Source organism: Argopecten irradians, chromosome 7 (assembly GCF_041381155.1).
Source record: "Argopecten irradians isolate NY chromosome 7, Ai_NY, whole genome shotgun sequence".
NCBI lineage: Eukaryota > Metazoa > Mollusca > Bivalvia > Pectinida > Pectinidae > Argopecten > Argopecten irradians.
In genome coordinates, this window is record NC_091140.1 from 30,107,190 (window position 1) to 30,124,700 (window position 17,511).

At 34.8% G+C, this 17,511-nt stretch overlaps 1 protein-coding gene across 1 annotated transcript in view; it reads right to left on the bottom strand.

Moving 5' to 3' along the window:
- Positions 1-236: 236 nt before the first annotated feature.
- LOC138328113 (TBC1 domain family member 19-like) overlaps positions 237-17,511 on the bottom strand; it is a 41,400-nt gene continuing 24,125 nt past the window's right edge. The window contains 5 exon segments of the mRNA XM_069274746.1: positions 237-2,075; positions 8,711-8,781; positions 9,636-9,751; positions 10,496-10,587; positions 11,094-11,203. Of these exon segments, the coding sequence (XP_069130847.1) occupies positions 2,007-2,075; positions 8,711-8,781; positions 9,636-9,751; positions 10,496-10,587; positions 11,094-11,203 (458 nt within the window). The 3' untranslated portion in view covers positions 237-2,006.

Here is a 17,511-nt window from a genome sequence, read left to right on the forward strand (position 1 = left end):
ACTCTTCTCTCAACATGTCAGGATGTTTATAACGATAATTATCTTTCTGGTTTCACACATCAAACATACTCGAGTTGTTACAGCATAATGGGATACATGTCAGTTGTGGGTGACATTATGTTCCTGTTTCAATGAACCGGATTAAGTAATCCCATTTGGGATGAATGTGACATGAATGTAGCACTAAATATAAACGATTACACATTTTGAAGTTGAAAAAAAACGAGTACAATACATTGAATATCGTAATTATTTAATACAATAGTATGTACATATCAAAATGAAATCATTATATATTTAGCATTATCTTCATCTGAAATGCGGCATTTCTATTTTATACCCAACATATATATGAATGCTTTATGTGTGAAAATGAAAATTTTTGATAAGGAAATATATGTCGCATGATCTTTAGCTACCAAAATATACAATGTTTTAAATATAAAGATCAAAAATAAATCTTCTAGATCTATATACAACAATTAAATGTATAATGTATTTCAATGCCGCATATGTCTAATAAAAAAAGTTTACAAGGGGTTCAATGTTTTAATGACGAATTAGGTACTAAGTACATCGTATAGCTACAGTGCCAAACAACTAACTAGATCGTATGGAATAGAGCGGTACTGATTATAAAGTCAATAATGTAAGGATACTACATTTACATCAAATATATAATATCAAAACAACGATTTACATATACCGCGTCGGTGATTTATCACGCGAAGCGAAATTGACACAACTGCATAAGGAGCACATGTCCGTGCTGAATTTTCCACGCAGCTCGCTTTCTAAGTGATAGTCAGATTTAGTTATCGGACCTTGCTATTTACACGGAGCTTTTCCTTAATGCCAATGGTAAAAAACGGACAACCTATGCAGAACATGACCATTAATTTGGTATGAACCGACCTTTGGAAGGTCAAAGAACGCATTAAGACTACTTGTTTTTATTGTCTGATTATTCACTTTCAGCTTCGTTACGTTTTGTAATTACGTTTTACATAAAATCAATCAAACTGTTGGATCTGTCTTGCTAACTTTTGTGATAGCGAAAATGTACATCTCACGAATAAAGTGTCTTACAGTAGATTGCAACATGAATTAAACATACGGTTTATCAAATTCTATATTTGGATATTACAGAGTTATCTGCTCTTGTGGGTAGGTATTTATTGTGACGTCATGTGTTTGCGAGCGTATCGTCATATTTTCTGAGAAAACGACGTGAGTTTTGCTCACAAAATAATGACGTAACAATGGATACCTACCCGTAAGGGAGCTAGCTCTGTAATATTCAAAGACGGAATAAAAATGGCCAACTCTCCACAGAATTAATGAAGAACATCAGTTGATAGAAGTTAATATTCTCGTTAACATACAAATGCCTTCCAGTATTTTAAATCTACATGGTGTCATTTTAACCATTATTGATTGTTCTGGGGTTATAATTATTTTTGTAGCGACATTAAGGAAATAAATAAAGCGAAATCAGAGGTAACATGCGGCTCTTAAAGTACTCTCGATTTAGTTATATTTTTATATTCTAATGCGAATTATTTTACACGATGCCATGGCAACATAAGACAGTATTCCATTTAATATACATGTCTGAAAAAAGTGTCGCCAAAAAGCTCAAATATATATCATATACATACAAAATTGTGTGTAATAATGTCGGCTATTGAGCGTGAGACGACCCCATAATGACTGATACGGTAGTTATAATGGCAAAATTATTTCCGTGAACATTAGGGCTGATCAAATACGTTGTATCATATTCATGTACTTTTAGTGAAATATTAATTGTGACATGTGGATCGCATTCTGTTTTACATTTCAATCTTACAACCTTGCATTAATATCATTTGACACCCACTTTAATATTAATTCGACGAATGTGAGAAAATTGAATTTATATCTTTTAAATTATTTTCAAACTTAGAAGTCCTCAGATTATCACTTTCGCTTCCTGCTCTGTAGTAGCGCTGTGTGTAGGCTGTTTATTTGGAAAACAGGCTGAGCTGTATAAGAGGGATCACTTGCAATGTAGTCAAATCAGCCAGCACCGCCTACAAACAAAATAGATAGAATAATCGTTAATGCTCGACATTGTACATGGACAAAATGTCATCAAATCAGCTAACACAGCAAACAAACAAAATAGATAGAACAATCGTTAGTGTCCGATAGTGTACATGGACAAAAAGTCTTCAAATCAGCTAACATTGCCTACAAAAAAAATAGATAGAACAATCGTTAGTGTCCGACATTGTACATGGACAAGATACTGATCAACGAATCTTATCTTTATGGATTTGTATTTTCTGATAAATTCTTAATTGCATTTTGTGTTTATATCAGCATTTGAAGAACGTTTTAAGTACTTCATAGATTTACAATACCCGTCTGTAAATCAAGATACATGTATTCGTATTTTCCAGTGAAAAATTAGTTAAGCAACGTTAACAATTTTATTTAGGAAAACAAAATAACCCATTTAACTCGACAAGTTTAGCTAAGGTTACAAAGGAATTAAAAAACCATTGCTGGATTAGAAAACAAAACGAAAAAGTAGAATTATCAGACAAAAAGTCAAAGGAAACGCTTGACTAGAAGACAAAAAGACAAAGGAAAAGTTGAATTTTCAGACAAAAAGACAAAGGAATAGTAGAAAAAAATCGATAAATAGAAGATAATGGAAGAGATACGAAGGAACAAAACGACAAAGGAATGGGGCAACAAGGGAAGAATTTATTAATAATGCTTGTCGAGAAGAATCTCAATAAAATTGTGACAAATGCATTATCTTTGTTTTTCTTCTTCTAGTTACCAAGCTGTTCCTTTAAATGAATACAAACATCTAAAATACTCAATACACAAAACATGATTGATGACGCTTTCAATTGTTTGTTTGTGTAATTCAAATCGATTCAAGAAGCAGAAAATGGCATATTGTTCCATCAAACAAGACATTAGCCCAATATCAATATTAATATCAAGCATTGAAAGGGGAATAATAACATGTTTCTGAACAGAGAAATCTTCAAATTTGCAAATCAAATGCAGTGGTAATATTACATTTTTAGCTACATGTAAACACGTGCATATTTCGAGCAACACGTGTTGTTAAAAGGCAAAAAGACAAACTAAATCAGGTGATAGAACGCATCCTCTATCCATCATTCATAAGGTCAAACCTGCCTTAGCGACGACCACTGTATAAAAACCACCTGCTTTATAAGACCCCTTTCTCAAGAGTCTCAAATGGTCAACTTCAACATAATTTGCACTGTGTATAAACACATACATATGTCTATAAAGACCATTTTTCTTTGTCTATTGACCAGTATCGATAAACAGGTTTGTCTGTATATGACTCTGTATATGACAAATATTGATAACAAAGATGAAAATTAAATGTACTTACCCTAAAATTTTATATTAATTATTATAGCAATAAGTCGCGAATCATACACAAACTGACAAAGCGTTAATGAACTATTGCAGGTCGGGTCAGATCAGGTCAGAGTGGGTGGGGTGGGGATGTTAGATACGATCTTCTACGGGTCATTTGTCATTTCCGAAAAAAACTCATTATAAAACCTCCAATTAGCCACGGGGTCTGGGTCATTGTGTCAATATATGATAAGGAGACAATGATTCTCCTTTTTGACATTTAAGTCTATATTTGAAATGCCATCCAACGCGCGCGATTATACAAAGAAAAACACACATACTAAATTATTAAGACCCACTTGCAGTCAGTTAAGGTTAATATCATTAATAACCTTTGTTATGTTCAACATGGAGTCACGCCGCTCTAGTTGATTATTTAGATTCATTTGAGCCATTTTATATTCTAATCTACCAAGGGAAATATAACAACATATTGACCGAATCAAAAGTCTTTAATTGTTAAGACTAAATTCAATGTCTTGTGCTTTAGTTTCCATCTTCAAATTTCCCTTTATGATTTTGATTTTACTCAAATTGGCATAGACGGTCATCAATAATGGCAGGAATGCCCTTCAGTATAAATTAATATTTTTATTAATATTATGCCACTTTGACATTCATTCGTTTATTCTGTATTTTTCCGTGCGGGTGATATGTACGCTTGACTGGTGCATATGCTGTAACCTGATTTTCAAATTATTATTGAAGAGTGTTTATCTCTAAATCTAGCTTTATCTTTCACGTTGATACATGATGTGCATTGTCCAGCTTGAAGACCAACCAGTTCGGAAGTATCCTTGCTTGTTTACTTTGCATCAAATCGTATGGATAGTCGATTACTCCCAATATATAATACTTTCAACATATGATTGATTATCTAGCGAAAGAAAACACACCGCGCTGTCACTGTAGGCGGACAACAAAACGTACCTAACACATAGCTCCTTAAGCGGATTCACTAGATAAATTTGAGCTTCATTGCATAATTAAGTGACAGTGTCAAAATGTACATCGACCACACAACACGAGCCGAGAACTTTGAAGCACAAAAGGCATCACTCAACACCTCAAGTGAAACAAAAGTGTTGATTTAATTAAAGATTGAAGAAGATAAATCGAACGCAGTTTTTGAATTAAATCCTTGTCTGTGATATTTCACAGATCACGGTGTTTGTGTGACCTGAGACACTGCGAATGCTCGGATTGCACAACTGCATTAAATCTATCTCAGCCAGCCTAGCGATAACAGGGAATGGGGAAATGTTTTCTAAGACATCTACTGCAAGAGAACAGACGGTGGTTTCTGGATTTTCAACATGAATCACTGGAATGTCTCGGTGGAAGAATCGAGAAAATTCAACTTTCTCTGTCGGGAAAGAAAATAAATTAAGAAAGAAAATTAAGTAATTTTCGAAACGAAATCACTGCAACTAAATGAATGTCACATGCACGTTAATTTGGGTTGAGTTTTAAATTACATCAGTAACAAAAGTAGAATAAAAACCAAGAAAAATGTGTGTAGCTATTATTAGATAAATTAGGCAGGGAAGAATGAAGCGAAATTATAAACTACAGAAACGAGATAATATATATCGTGTTTGCATTATATCGCAGACTAGTAACAATTTAAAAAAATATAAACTGTAATTAAACTCTTTTCAGCTAAAATACCTAATAAAGTGATTGATACATCCGACAACTTAAAGAAATACAATTAGCAGTTTCGGGTGATGTCAATAATTAATCGAGAGGGCAGCAATTTCTCGATTACCTAAGCGGCGTTCTTTCCCAATTATAGATTGTATTTTACAGGCACTGCGGTTAATGATGAGTCTTTTTCATATGGTTTGCATTCATGCAGATGTATTATAGAGTTACATAAATATAGAACAGAAACCATAATACAGTATTCGCTAAAAATTGAATCTCATGTATTTGTATGTATTGAAAGGGATAATTATTACTGCAATTTGTAGTGCATCGAATTGTTGATCGCCTTGTTCTGTATAGTACTGTAAAGTGCTCGTTTCCCAATCCTAAATATTGCACTCTTCATGTCGTAACAATATCCACACAATTACGGATTCCCTTCACAGAAACAGTGAATGCACGTTAAATGAGAACAAAATCGAAATCAAGTAAAAAATATCAATTCTTGATTTTTGGTTTTCATTTCCACACAGGATGTGAAAGCATGAACCAATTTAACTGAAGAGGGTTACAGAACGTGCCAATCATTTCCCTTAATCAATATAGGAAAAGAAATGTAAAATAGACCTAATTACCGATGGAAAACCAAGCAGCTATTCTATCAAGACAATAAATAATATTTGAAAATACTGTTGGTTTGGTCTGGTCAGACATTTTTTTATTTGTATTTGCTGTCAACAATTAGGCGGTATATAACATAACTTAACAGTCATTTGTCGTTGAATCATTAGAAGTGGTGAATTAAATCACGTAAAATGCGGTGACCAAATCACAATAATTCATTAAGTACTACATATGTGCCCCTACGATTACGTTATTTTTAAATCAACTTGAAGTCAATTTGGCGGTGGGATCAAACAGTGATAGATGTACATAGAAATTCTTGAAACAGGACAAGTATTAATTTTATTCATAATTAATGTGTTTCACTGATGTTTTCAAGGTCACGGCATATATGTAGCCGGAAAAGGGCATTAATCATAGGATAAAAAGAAAAACAGGTTCTATGTATATAATAGGCTAATCGACAATAAAAAGGGAGAAATATGGGGCCAGGTGTTACCAATATTTTGGCGGCCATTCAGTCCACCATCTTGACCCCCCCAGAACTATCTATTGGATAATCAGATCCTTGTATTACAATAAATGTACTTAAAGATGCTCCACCGCTGACAAATGGTAATTTTTCTCTAAGTTACAAAAGTTACTTACTTTGCATAATTATCGCCATTAGAAAGTTTGAGCTTCCAATTTTACCTCAATATAAAAATATTAAAAATTATTAAATGCATCCCGAAAAAAATTGCGTTGCACTATGTCCTATATGGAATGCAGTACTGATTGCGTATTCACCGAAAAAAATATTTTGAATTATTTTTTATGTTAATAAGTCATATATTTATACGATTAAACACCAATTATTGTTATAATGATGGAGCATCTTTAATCATTGACAACATTCGACATATTTAGACTTGTGCTTTCGAAGTAACTGTTTAGTTTTTTTTAGTATATGACACTATTTTGTCTATCGACTTATTGAATCTACAGTGTACTTCGGTTAATTCCAGTTATACAATAGAACAAATTAAAATGGGATGAATAGACTTTCAATGTTGGCTTTATTATTTGATTTTCGAATGAATTATTGAAATTTTAGATATTCGGCGGTCACATCTCGTAGACGTGAAGACGTCCATTCAGTGTCAAATAGGCAATCGCGGTAAAATAAGCAGAAAAAAAAATGTGTTAAAAAGAAGGGGAGAATAAGTAAAGCATGTTGACAGAAGAAATTTTAATCATGATCACATGTTCAATGGTATCAAAATATCTTTTTTTCTTTTTCTTCAAAATCCACAGTGATTATTTCAATAGAACAGCAACCCTGATTAAATTGCTGAAACGATGGTATTAAGATGTTTTTATGAAGACCTTGTGAAGACACTAAAAAGTGTCAAATAGTATTGTATTTGACGTATTTTTGTAAGTGTAAACACAGGGAATTTAGAAAATTCTCATAAGGACCAATATAAAAAAAGGAATGACGCATAAACCATACATACGATAACCACACACATATGGAAATTAACTAACATCCTCAAATCAACAAACATTTAAGCCAATATTCCTACACGTAAAAGAATTGGATTTATTTACTTTTTTAGGTGTCAATGATGTCTTAATCTTAAATGAAATCATTCATGAAGGCTTCACACATGTTTAAACATGGCCAAGCGATCAGCCCGAATCGTATGATCATAACATAATCGTTTTTCTTTAGTTGGCTTATCCTCTCATCATCGCCATGTTTACTATAAAAACGGGGTTTTTTACGTACAATTATATATCGGCGTACATTAGAGTATTTCTTGGGCTCTAAATGTCAAGTTCCGCAACGCATATCTCACACACATTCAGTAGTATATATGTTGTGTAGAAACTATGTATGTTTCTATGTATGCCTTTTTCATCTAGATAAGGATCAATGTTGTCCAATATTTGATATGAATATAGTTTTATTATAACAGATAAATATAGAAAAATGGGACACGTAAGGCACACCTAGGTCATTAGCCTAATATACATGTATGCAAAACATATCATAGAGCTAAGTTTAAAGGTTTTTGAGGTTATGACCAATGAACCAAAGAAAACTGTGATTTTGTGTTTCCATGATAACAGACAAAATATCGCACAATAGAAGGTATCCAGTGATGAAAGCACAAATAAGACACATTGCTGATCTATATAGATGGCTTCAATGAGTTGAGTGGTTATGTAATTAAATCGCGGAAAAGTATCCCGGATGGACGTACGGACGCACAGAACCTCGCAAAAACGTTTTTCGTGGTATAAAGAATAACTGCTACCGAACAAATTCAATCGTAGTTACATATTTATATGACTGTAAATGGCAAAATGCATAAACACCATGTAAAGGTTGATAGGCATGAAAATGCGAAATCATGTCGCTGTGAAAATAAGAAAGACCAGTGTCAAAGTGTACGTCTAACTTGCGTTTAGTGTTTATTCGTGTGATGTATCGGAACTATATCGATCTTTGCAATGCTACATCATTAAAGCAATCTGCTAATAACATTGACCAACACATCTCATACAATCACATTATGCTGGAAATGTGAAAACCAGCCGTCAGACTAACAATACTTTGAGAACTAAACTGGGGCAGCAATAGCATTCTATATGATTCTGGTATGTCGTCTTGCTCGGGAACAGAAGTCAGAAGAAACTGTTTCAGGAACGACCAATAAACGACCGATTGTGAAAAATGAGGAGTTGCCATGAGAGACACAAGAAAAATTTCTGTTTTAGATGGAAGAATAGAGAAAAGAAACAAGATTGATTAAGATTTTAGTACAATACAACGTTAATTGCGTAAAGATCTTCTGCATTGTACTACACCAATGAATACATAAAGCTTACAGTGTATCTACACATTTTAGATATAATATTGTAAAACTTTTTATTGTGTATATATTACATTATAAAATGTACCTAAGAAATGAATAACACTCACCTCTGCAGCATTGTAGGATTGAACTTTCATCAAATTTGTTTTTCGGAACGAAAATATTGCCACAGCAAGCACTGAAACATAAACATGATATTTATTACTAAAACGGTCCAATTCTAAGAGCATACTATTTAGAAAGTGTTGTCTGATTAAAAAGAATAGTCGGGAAAAGAAAACCAGTCTAAATGCGTTCATTGGCCTTCCAAAAGTTCTCACATATTAATACGACGGTCAAGTTCTGTTTAGTTTCCCAGTTCTGACCATTAAAGTAAAGAAAAGTTGAAAGCATTGAAAGCGAGGCTGCGTGGGAATGTAACCACGGACATAGTGAGCCGGGAGGACGTTTTAGAATTTCCATACTTTAAATTAATTTCTTCGTACGCAGACAGATTTTGACGAGAGATTTTATTTTTCCATTTCATAAGAAGTTATACTGGATACATTCACACCATTTTTACCGACTTTAGCCATCTTTGCCCGACTGTTCACTTTAAACGAAACGCGTGCGCAAAGATGTTTCCATCACAATTATTTTTGCTTGAATTGATATCGTCATACATGTCAAGTGAACATATATATATAGTGTACATATATTTTAGCTCTGTTTCATTAAAGACCATAGATATGCTCATACAACAATAAGTCCATATTCTTGAAGTGAATTATATCATTTATTATTAAAATCATAATAAATGACGGGAAAAGAAGCAATAATCTTTACTTTATCATAAAGACTTGTTTGTTATATACGTGTATATTAAATGGAGTTAAATACATCCGGTATTTACATGTAATGTAAATATTTCCTTATCTGAAGACGATAATAATTGATTAATTTCTTTTCTTTTAGATCCTAGCAAGTTTTTATAATTTTACTTGTACTAGAATTGTACTAGAAGGAAAAGTCTCAACACTAATGGATACTAACCTGCCAAAATCTCCAATGAGGAATGAGCCAGTATGCGATCCCATAGTAATAACACCTGGTCACTGGAGAGGTAACCTGAGAATGCTCGCACAAGCCACTTAAATGAAATCTTCAATCTGTAAAATTTATATATCAACCTAAAACTAGTCTTAATATGTATACATATTTAAAGTTCAATAATTATTATCGCTAAGGTAATTAACTCCGTTATTAAGTTAGAGTCAATCAAGCTGATTTTTGAACTCGTCCGAGATCTTTCTAATGTTAGTCTACATACAAAGTTTAAATTAAGCTGAATGCATATTTACTCAAGTTCTCGTATTAACAAGGTCTAATAATAATTATTAGTGCAAAGGGGAATGACTACTAAAATTACTTTTAAATCAAGCCCAATTTCGAACTTATCCGAGATATTTCCAATGTTAGTCAATAAACGTAGTAACATAATGCTCGGTTCATATTCACTCATGTGATCGTTTTCGAACCTATCCGAGATCTTTCCAATGTTAGTCTACATACAAAGTTTAGATTTAAAAGTTTATATTTACAGAACTCAAATTATCGCGTTCACAAGGAAATGGTAACGGACGGACAAAAGACAATAGCAATAGGTCACCATGACCCATGGTCATGTGAACTAAAAATTCGGATTAATTTCATTTTACTTTCGGTGAGTTTGAATAATATCTTATTGGTGAATAGTTCTGCTTGTCAATATAAGAGGACACTCCGGCTACATTTAAGACTAGCGAGGAGAATCCCTTCTGATGTATTTAAAAATTTGAAAAATGCTCATTTGAAATATACACATAGTTTATGAAGTAATTAAATGTACACGAATGTTGTAATTTCGTACGTACGGATGACATCCAACTGTCTTGAGATGAAAGTACAATTCTGGTTCGTGAATCTGGAGAAGAGTCTCGAACAGCAAACTGATGGCCAATATTCCCTGGAATCGTGAAGTGAAATAATAAAACGCACAATTCAATCATTTGTTTACTTACCATAATATGTATTCTAAAAAGACTTGCAACATCGACATATTCAAGAATTAAATATGTAGTGAAAATTCAGCGCCGATTAGCATATCTAAAACTTGTCATTTGATACATATGGGATATGTGAACACAAAATAGTATAGGAACATATTAGAAAATAACAAAATTTAAGCTGACAGCTAATATGATAAATAATATGATAAATATATTTTTCGAATTTCTATGTCATATCATATTGCACGTTACGTAATCACTACGTAAAATAAAATCTCAAATAATTAAAACGTATGTCTCTAGAAAGATGAGTAATGTCCATGCATCCTGGTATTCTGCAGATATTTTCCCCCACCATTGTCCTCTGATATTACGAAAACCTAATATGTGATCTATATCTAATGACCCAAAAGCGTAACGTGGCATAATATGATATTTTCTTGTCAATGACAGGGAGTTTTACCTGTGGATGCGATGATATACTATGGAGTCGGAAGAAGTATCTACAGTACATTTCTCTGAAGACGTAGTATAAACATATTGGCTCGTTGAAGACATAGCAGAGAGGAGCAACTGGAAAAGAAAATTTGAGTTATTAGATGATATAAGATTCATAAAATACAACTGATATCTTTTATTGCCGACGTGTGCCTACTGTCACCACCATCAAGTTGTGAATGAGATTACGTTCGAACTCATATAACCAAGTAACCTATATAATTCGACCTACACAGTCATTTCCTGATTTCTACATAGCTTTTCACTTCAATTTGAAATTAAATGAACTCAAACACTCTGTAAACTACAAGTGTAACCATGGGGGGTGAAGCTGAACTTACTAGCAGGCTATACCTAAGACCCAATTGCAGGCGTCGTCCACGAAGAAAAAAATAATAATTGTAAAATATAAGACTGGTTTTAGTCTTTTTATGTTAAATTAATGTATTCTTGTTCGTTAAACAATTAGCAATTACTTTTGGCGTCAGCATTAATAACGAGACAAAAAAGCGAAATACACATTTCAACTTCTAAAGATACTTTGAATTGGTGTCTTGAGCGTCTTTTGGAGTAATCATCGTCGCATAGTAACAAATGGTGGCACGTTCGGTATAAAGATTCTTTGCTTCTTTTGAACTAAAGTTTATAGACCCAATGACGCAAATTCTGCCTGATGATAGAAAACAGCCACATCCGTGTCCCCTTTATCCTGTTATATTGATACAAGTATGTCATTTATTTCTGTATAGTTGTAATTTGATCTGGCAGTTATGGCGTATGCTTGTCTGTTACGACGTCCTAATAACGACAATGAACATTTGATATCCGCTTGTCTCACACTTGACCTGTTTTGTTACCATGGTAATGTAATTAGATGAAATATTCGGATATGGAGCATCAGTTTTCTACTACATTAAAATGTGATTAAGCTTTCATGTACACGCAATTGTTTTAAAGAAATCTGTTTTCCGCGTCTCTGACAGAACCAGGCTTAATCATTCTCTTTCATGTGTTTATTCAGTATAAACCGAGTGGATGCCAATTAAGCCATGTAAACACTTTCGACTGTTTTTTTTATGTGAGTTTTTGTAGCTAACAACATTTAATACGCAGTTGACAAAATTGATAAACCATAGCCATAAAATGATAAATAAAAATTGCTTTTTCCTGGCAATATATCTAAAGCAGTTTCTGAATGATACATATACAAGAAAAGGTATCCTTAAGAAATCTCGGAGCCCACTACAAAATGTTGGTCAAAGGAGGGATGGATGTCTTCTTTTCTTTTTTTTCTTATTCTCAACAGTCAAAATCCAAAATGTTGCGTGTCTGAAATCTTGTCTTCCATTCGATCCCCAAAATAACATGCATATTATAATGGTATGATATGTAGACATTGAAGCACAACTAATATCCTTTTCCAGATGGATAAATAGCTGTAAGCTAGTTCGGTCTTTTGATCAAACAAGGATAACCATCGTAATTAACAACCAGACTGATGTATATATATTTATCAATCTTATAACTTCTTATTTTCATTCATGAAGTGAATGTTCAAATGACAATTCATTTACATTTAGCGATAAAACCACTTCGTGAGTATTTTAATTCATCAGAATATTTGAAAAGTGATATGCAAATATATTCACGACGGAACTGAAATTCCGGACATGTTTCGCGTGAAATAATCTCTGTCAGCCACACGGATGCGCTTTCACTATTTTTCATCCATATTCATGACATCATTCACTCTGTGTTCCATTACCTACTTAACAACTGTCACGTTGGCAAGATGAATCGTCTGTTTGGACGCCATTTCGTTTGATATCCGTCAATGATCAGACAGACAGGAAGTTAACAATGATAATTAGAGGATAAATACCAGTACTTCCGTCAGCGTACCTATGAATGACATAATGGCTCTCTAATGTCTGCTAGAGAGTTGGCACCGGACGACCCAAAACACTTAAGGTTAATTCAACAGTTACCAAGATCCCGTATCAAAAGGACAGCTGTATCAACGGAATCGGAATGTTTTGACGCCATGCTTAATCGGATCAATCGGGCTAATATAATTGTAAACTTTAATATAGGTATGATTTTGCGAGATTTTTCTTAGCAATACCAATGAACCTGCATAAGAAATCTTGATAATTGATGTAAGTTTGTTAAATCTAGAGTGACAAATTGTAAATGGTACAGCGAGATGCATGCATTTGTACAAATAACACAAGAGGCCCAGAGGGCCTGTATCGCTCACCTGGTTTTTTTTGTTAGTAATTATCACAAGACTCTGACAATTAGAAAAATAAGCAAAATTGACTCCCAAAGTTTAATTTTAAATCACAACCATGCAATGATGCTATTGATACCATACAAATATGCTATCCAATACATAGGTTCAGAGACAAAGTAATTTATATGAAAATAGTAGCCTAATTGACCTTTTTGACCTCGCATCTATTGCCGTTTAAGGCCCCGGGGGTCAGCCCTATCATTTGTACAATTTCAAATCCCAACCCTATTAGGATGCTACCATTGCATTATAAGTGCTCTTCCATTCTTAGTTGCAGACAAGAAGTCGTTTATATGGAAATAGCCAAATTGACCCCTTTTGACCCCACCCTTCAGGCCCCCGGGGGGTCAGCCCCATCATTTGCAAAATTTTGAATCCAAACCCTATAAGGATGTAACCATTGCATTATGAGCGCAATCCCATGTTAAGTTGCAGAGAAAAAGTCATTTATATGGAAATTGACCACTTTTGACCCCGCCCCTCAGGCCCCCAGGGGTCAGCCCTATCATTTGCTCAATTTGGAATCCCCAGCCTACAAGAATGCTACCATTGCATTATGGGTGCTATACCATGCTTAGTTGCAGAGAAGAAGTCATTTATATGGAAATAGCCAAAATGACCCCTTTTGACCCCGCCCCTCAGGCCCCCGGGGGGTCAGCCCTATCATTTGCACAATTTTGAATCCCCACACTATAAGGATGCTACTATTGCATTATGGGTGCTATACCATGCTTAGTTTCAGAGAAGTCGTTTATATGGAAATAGCCAAATTGACCCCTTTTGACCCCGCCCCTCAGGGCCCCCGGGGGGTCAGCCCCATCATTTCCACAATTTGGAATCCCCAGCCTACAAGAATGCTACCATTGCATTATGGGTGCTATACCATGCTTAGTTGCAGAGAAGAAGTCATTTATATGGAAATAGCCAAAATGACCCCTTTTGACCCCGCCCCTCAGGCCCCCGGGGGGTCAGCCCTATCATTTGCACAATTTTTAATCCCCACCCTTTAAGGATGCTACCATTGCATTATGGGTGCTATACCATGCTTAGTTTCAGAGAAGAAGTCGTTTATATGGAAATAGCCAAATTAACCCCTTTTGACCCCGCCCCTCAGGCCCCGGGGGGTCAGCCCTATCATTTGCACAATTTTGAATCCCCACCCTTTAAGGATGCTACCATTGCATTATGGGTGCTATACCATGCTTAGTTTCAGAGAAGAAGTCGTTTATATGGAAATAGCCCAATTGGCCCCTTTTGACCCCGCCCCTCAGGCCCCCGGGGGGTCAGCCCCATTATTTGTACAATTTTGAATCCCCACCCTATAAGGATGCTACCATTGCATTATGGGTGCTATCCCATGCTTGGTTTCAGAGAAGAAGTCGTTTATATGGAAATAGCCAAATTGACCCCTTTTGACCCCGCCCCTCAGGCCCCCCGGGGGTCAGCCCCATCATTTGTACAATTTTGAATCCCCACCCTATAACGATACTACCACTGCATTATGGGTGCTATACCATGCTTAGTTTCAGAGAAGAAGTCGTTTATATGGAAATAGCCAAATTGACCCCATTTGACCCCGCCCCTCAGGCCGCCGGAGGATCAGCCCCATCATTTGTACAATTTTGAATCCCCACCCTATAAGGATGCTACCATTGCATTATGGGTGCTATCCCATACTTGGGTTCAGAGAAGAAGTCGTTTATATGGAAATAGCCAAATTGACCCCTTTTGGCCCCGCATCTCAGGCCCCCGGGGGGTCAGCCCCATCATTTGTACAATTTTCAGTTAGTAGCCCATAAGGATGCTACCAGTCAAATTTTGTTGAAATCCGACCAGCGGTTATGGAGAAGAAGTCGATTGTTGACGGACGCCGGACGCCGGACGACGGACGCCGGACGCTGCGGTATCCCATAAGCTCACCTCGGTCCTTTGGACCAGGTGAGCTAAAAATAAGGTTCATAAAGATAATTTCAAGCAGAGCAGCGGTGTTCCTTTTGTTTTATGAATGCGTGCTACACATGTGATCTGACTGTAGCCACAGTACCATCTGTAATGTCGTCTGCTTACATATAACACTACCTTCAACCCATGATTAGCGGTCTGGACATATTGATTCCTAACTTAAACAATTGTAATTAGGAATGGAACAACACATGTCCTACAACATAACCAAATAACTGGTCGACCGTTAATGTAATTAAATCCCGAGTGGTGTTTGAAGTAAATTACTGATTAATTACTGAAGATAATTAATGGACATCGCTCGCGTGTCCAGAAGGCCATCTACATCATCACAATAAGACATGTAAATATAGCAAATGACGTACGATAAAAACCTTTAACGGTTTCAGTTATTGAACAAAGAAAGCAAATTAGACATAGAAATTACGGGTTCATATTTGAAAAACGTACCCTTTTAATCCCATGTATATCTTAATAAAATATTGTTGTTCAATATTGTAACAAAATGATCAGATACTACAACCCACTTTATTTTTACGAAGTGAGATTTTTTTGTGTAATGTCGCGATAGAGCTCAAACGTGAATTGGTATGTACCGTGAATAATTATATAAGAGATCAAATGTCAGGCGTCAGTAAGAACTCCTGGTCGCGAATTAATGTATATTGTACATGTATTTGAAAATATGGTGAAAATAACAACGACGGAAATAATGTATACGCGAAAATGAAGTTGAAAGTATGCAGTTAAGTATTATTATTTATAGGGATGATAATTATTCTTAGACTCGGCATACATATTTTCTTATCCCAATATTGTAAAGTTTTGAATGTGCTGTTTGATAAATATGTTATGGTCATATATTTACTTACAAATACGTGTATTTTTGTAGATGAAAATACTTGAACAAAATACACATATTAGAGTAAACTAGATAAGTTGTACATTTTTATACATCGCAAATAAAAAGTATTGTCATTGCAGCATCTAACAACTTGCTTTCCACACTATCGTTTACTGTATAAAGGGAAGCAACTCATACACACAACACTAAACCGAGAACAATTTTATTTTGGTTTTCACTACTGGATAAATCTGTGAGTGCGTTTCTTATCTTTTCATTTCTATAACTTGTGGTTTTACTCTACACCAAAGTAATGACATGTGGTATGAAATTTTCACAAAATATCATTAAGGTAGTCCTAGCGTAAGTTTAGCTGTATATGTATCTAGTCCTTCTGAATCTTGCATATCAGACAGCTGTCCAGATGGGTCCATGTTCAAGGCCACATTACTTGAGAATATATTTAACTTAACCATCACGTTGATAGTATGTATTTAACATATCATAAGACTCTTTCATATGTGGATATGAAGGATAGGGATATTCTACCAAAGAGTCACAAAATTTTGTAAAACCCGACGTATGCCGGTACCTTATACTTGGACGTTTTATTGCATGTTTACTACTATGATTTGCCGTCATTTTAAAATAAATTTTAAAAAAATTGAAAAAACCTAGCGATTTCAAGTCAATTCTCCATACATGAAAACGTAAATTGCCACATATCGAGGCTTTATTACATGAGTGAATTGTCCACGCCTGTAGGAAATAGAGAAAACTTCGCCAATCAGATGATATTTGTAAGCCAATAGAATATAGAATTAATAGAATTTAGAATAGCGGCGCCTTTGTCGCTTGATATACAGTAAATGTTGACTCATGCGGGTTTAGAAAGGGAAACGGGTGTTAAAAGAATTAGTCTCCCTTCAGCTCATTTTCAACATAATTGAGATGTGTATATAGACTAAATGTTATGTAGAATCGATAGCTTTAACATCCAATTTGAAAATTCTTTTCATTTCTGGAGATGGATAAAAGCGGGAACATCTAAAAATACACTTCTACATTTTAATTAGCGACCCAACGATGGGGAGCTTGTGGTAATACAGGGTGTTTCAGAAAACATGTTCCGACTTTAAACTATTATAACTTCTTCATGAAAAATCAAGATGTTAAATCTTTTGCAATAAATACTCGCAGAAAAAGACGACATTCAGGCAAATTGTTGACTAATGTCAAAACGACTTTACTGATACAAATGACGTCATTTCCGAAAACTTT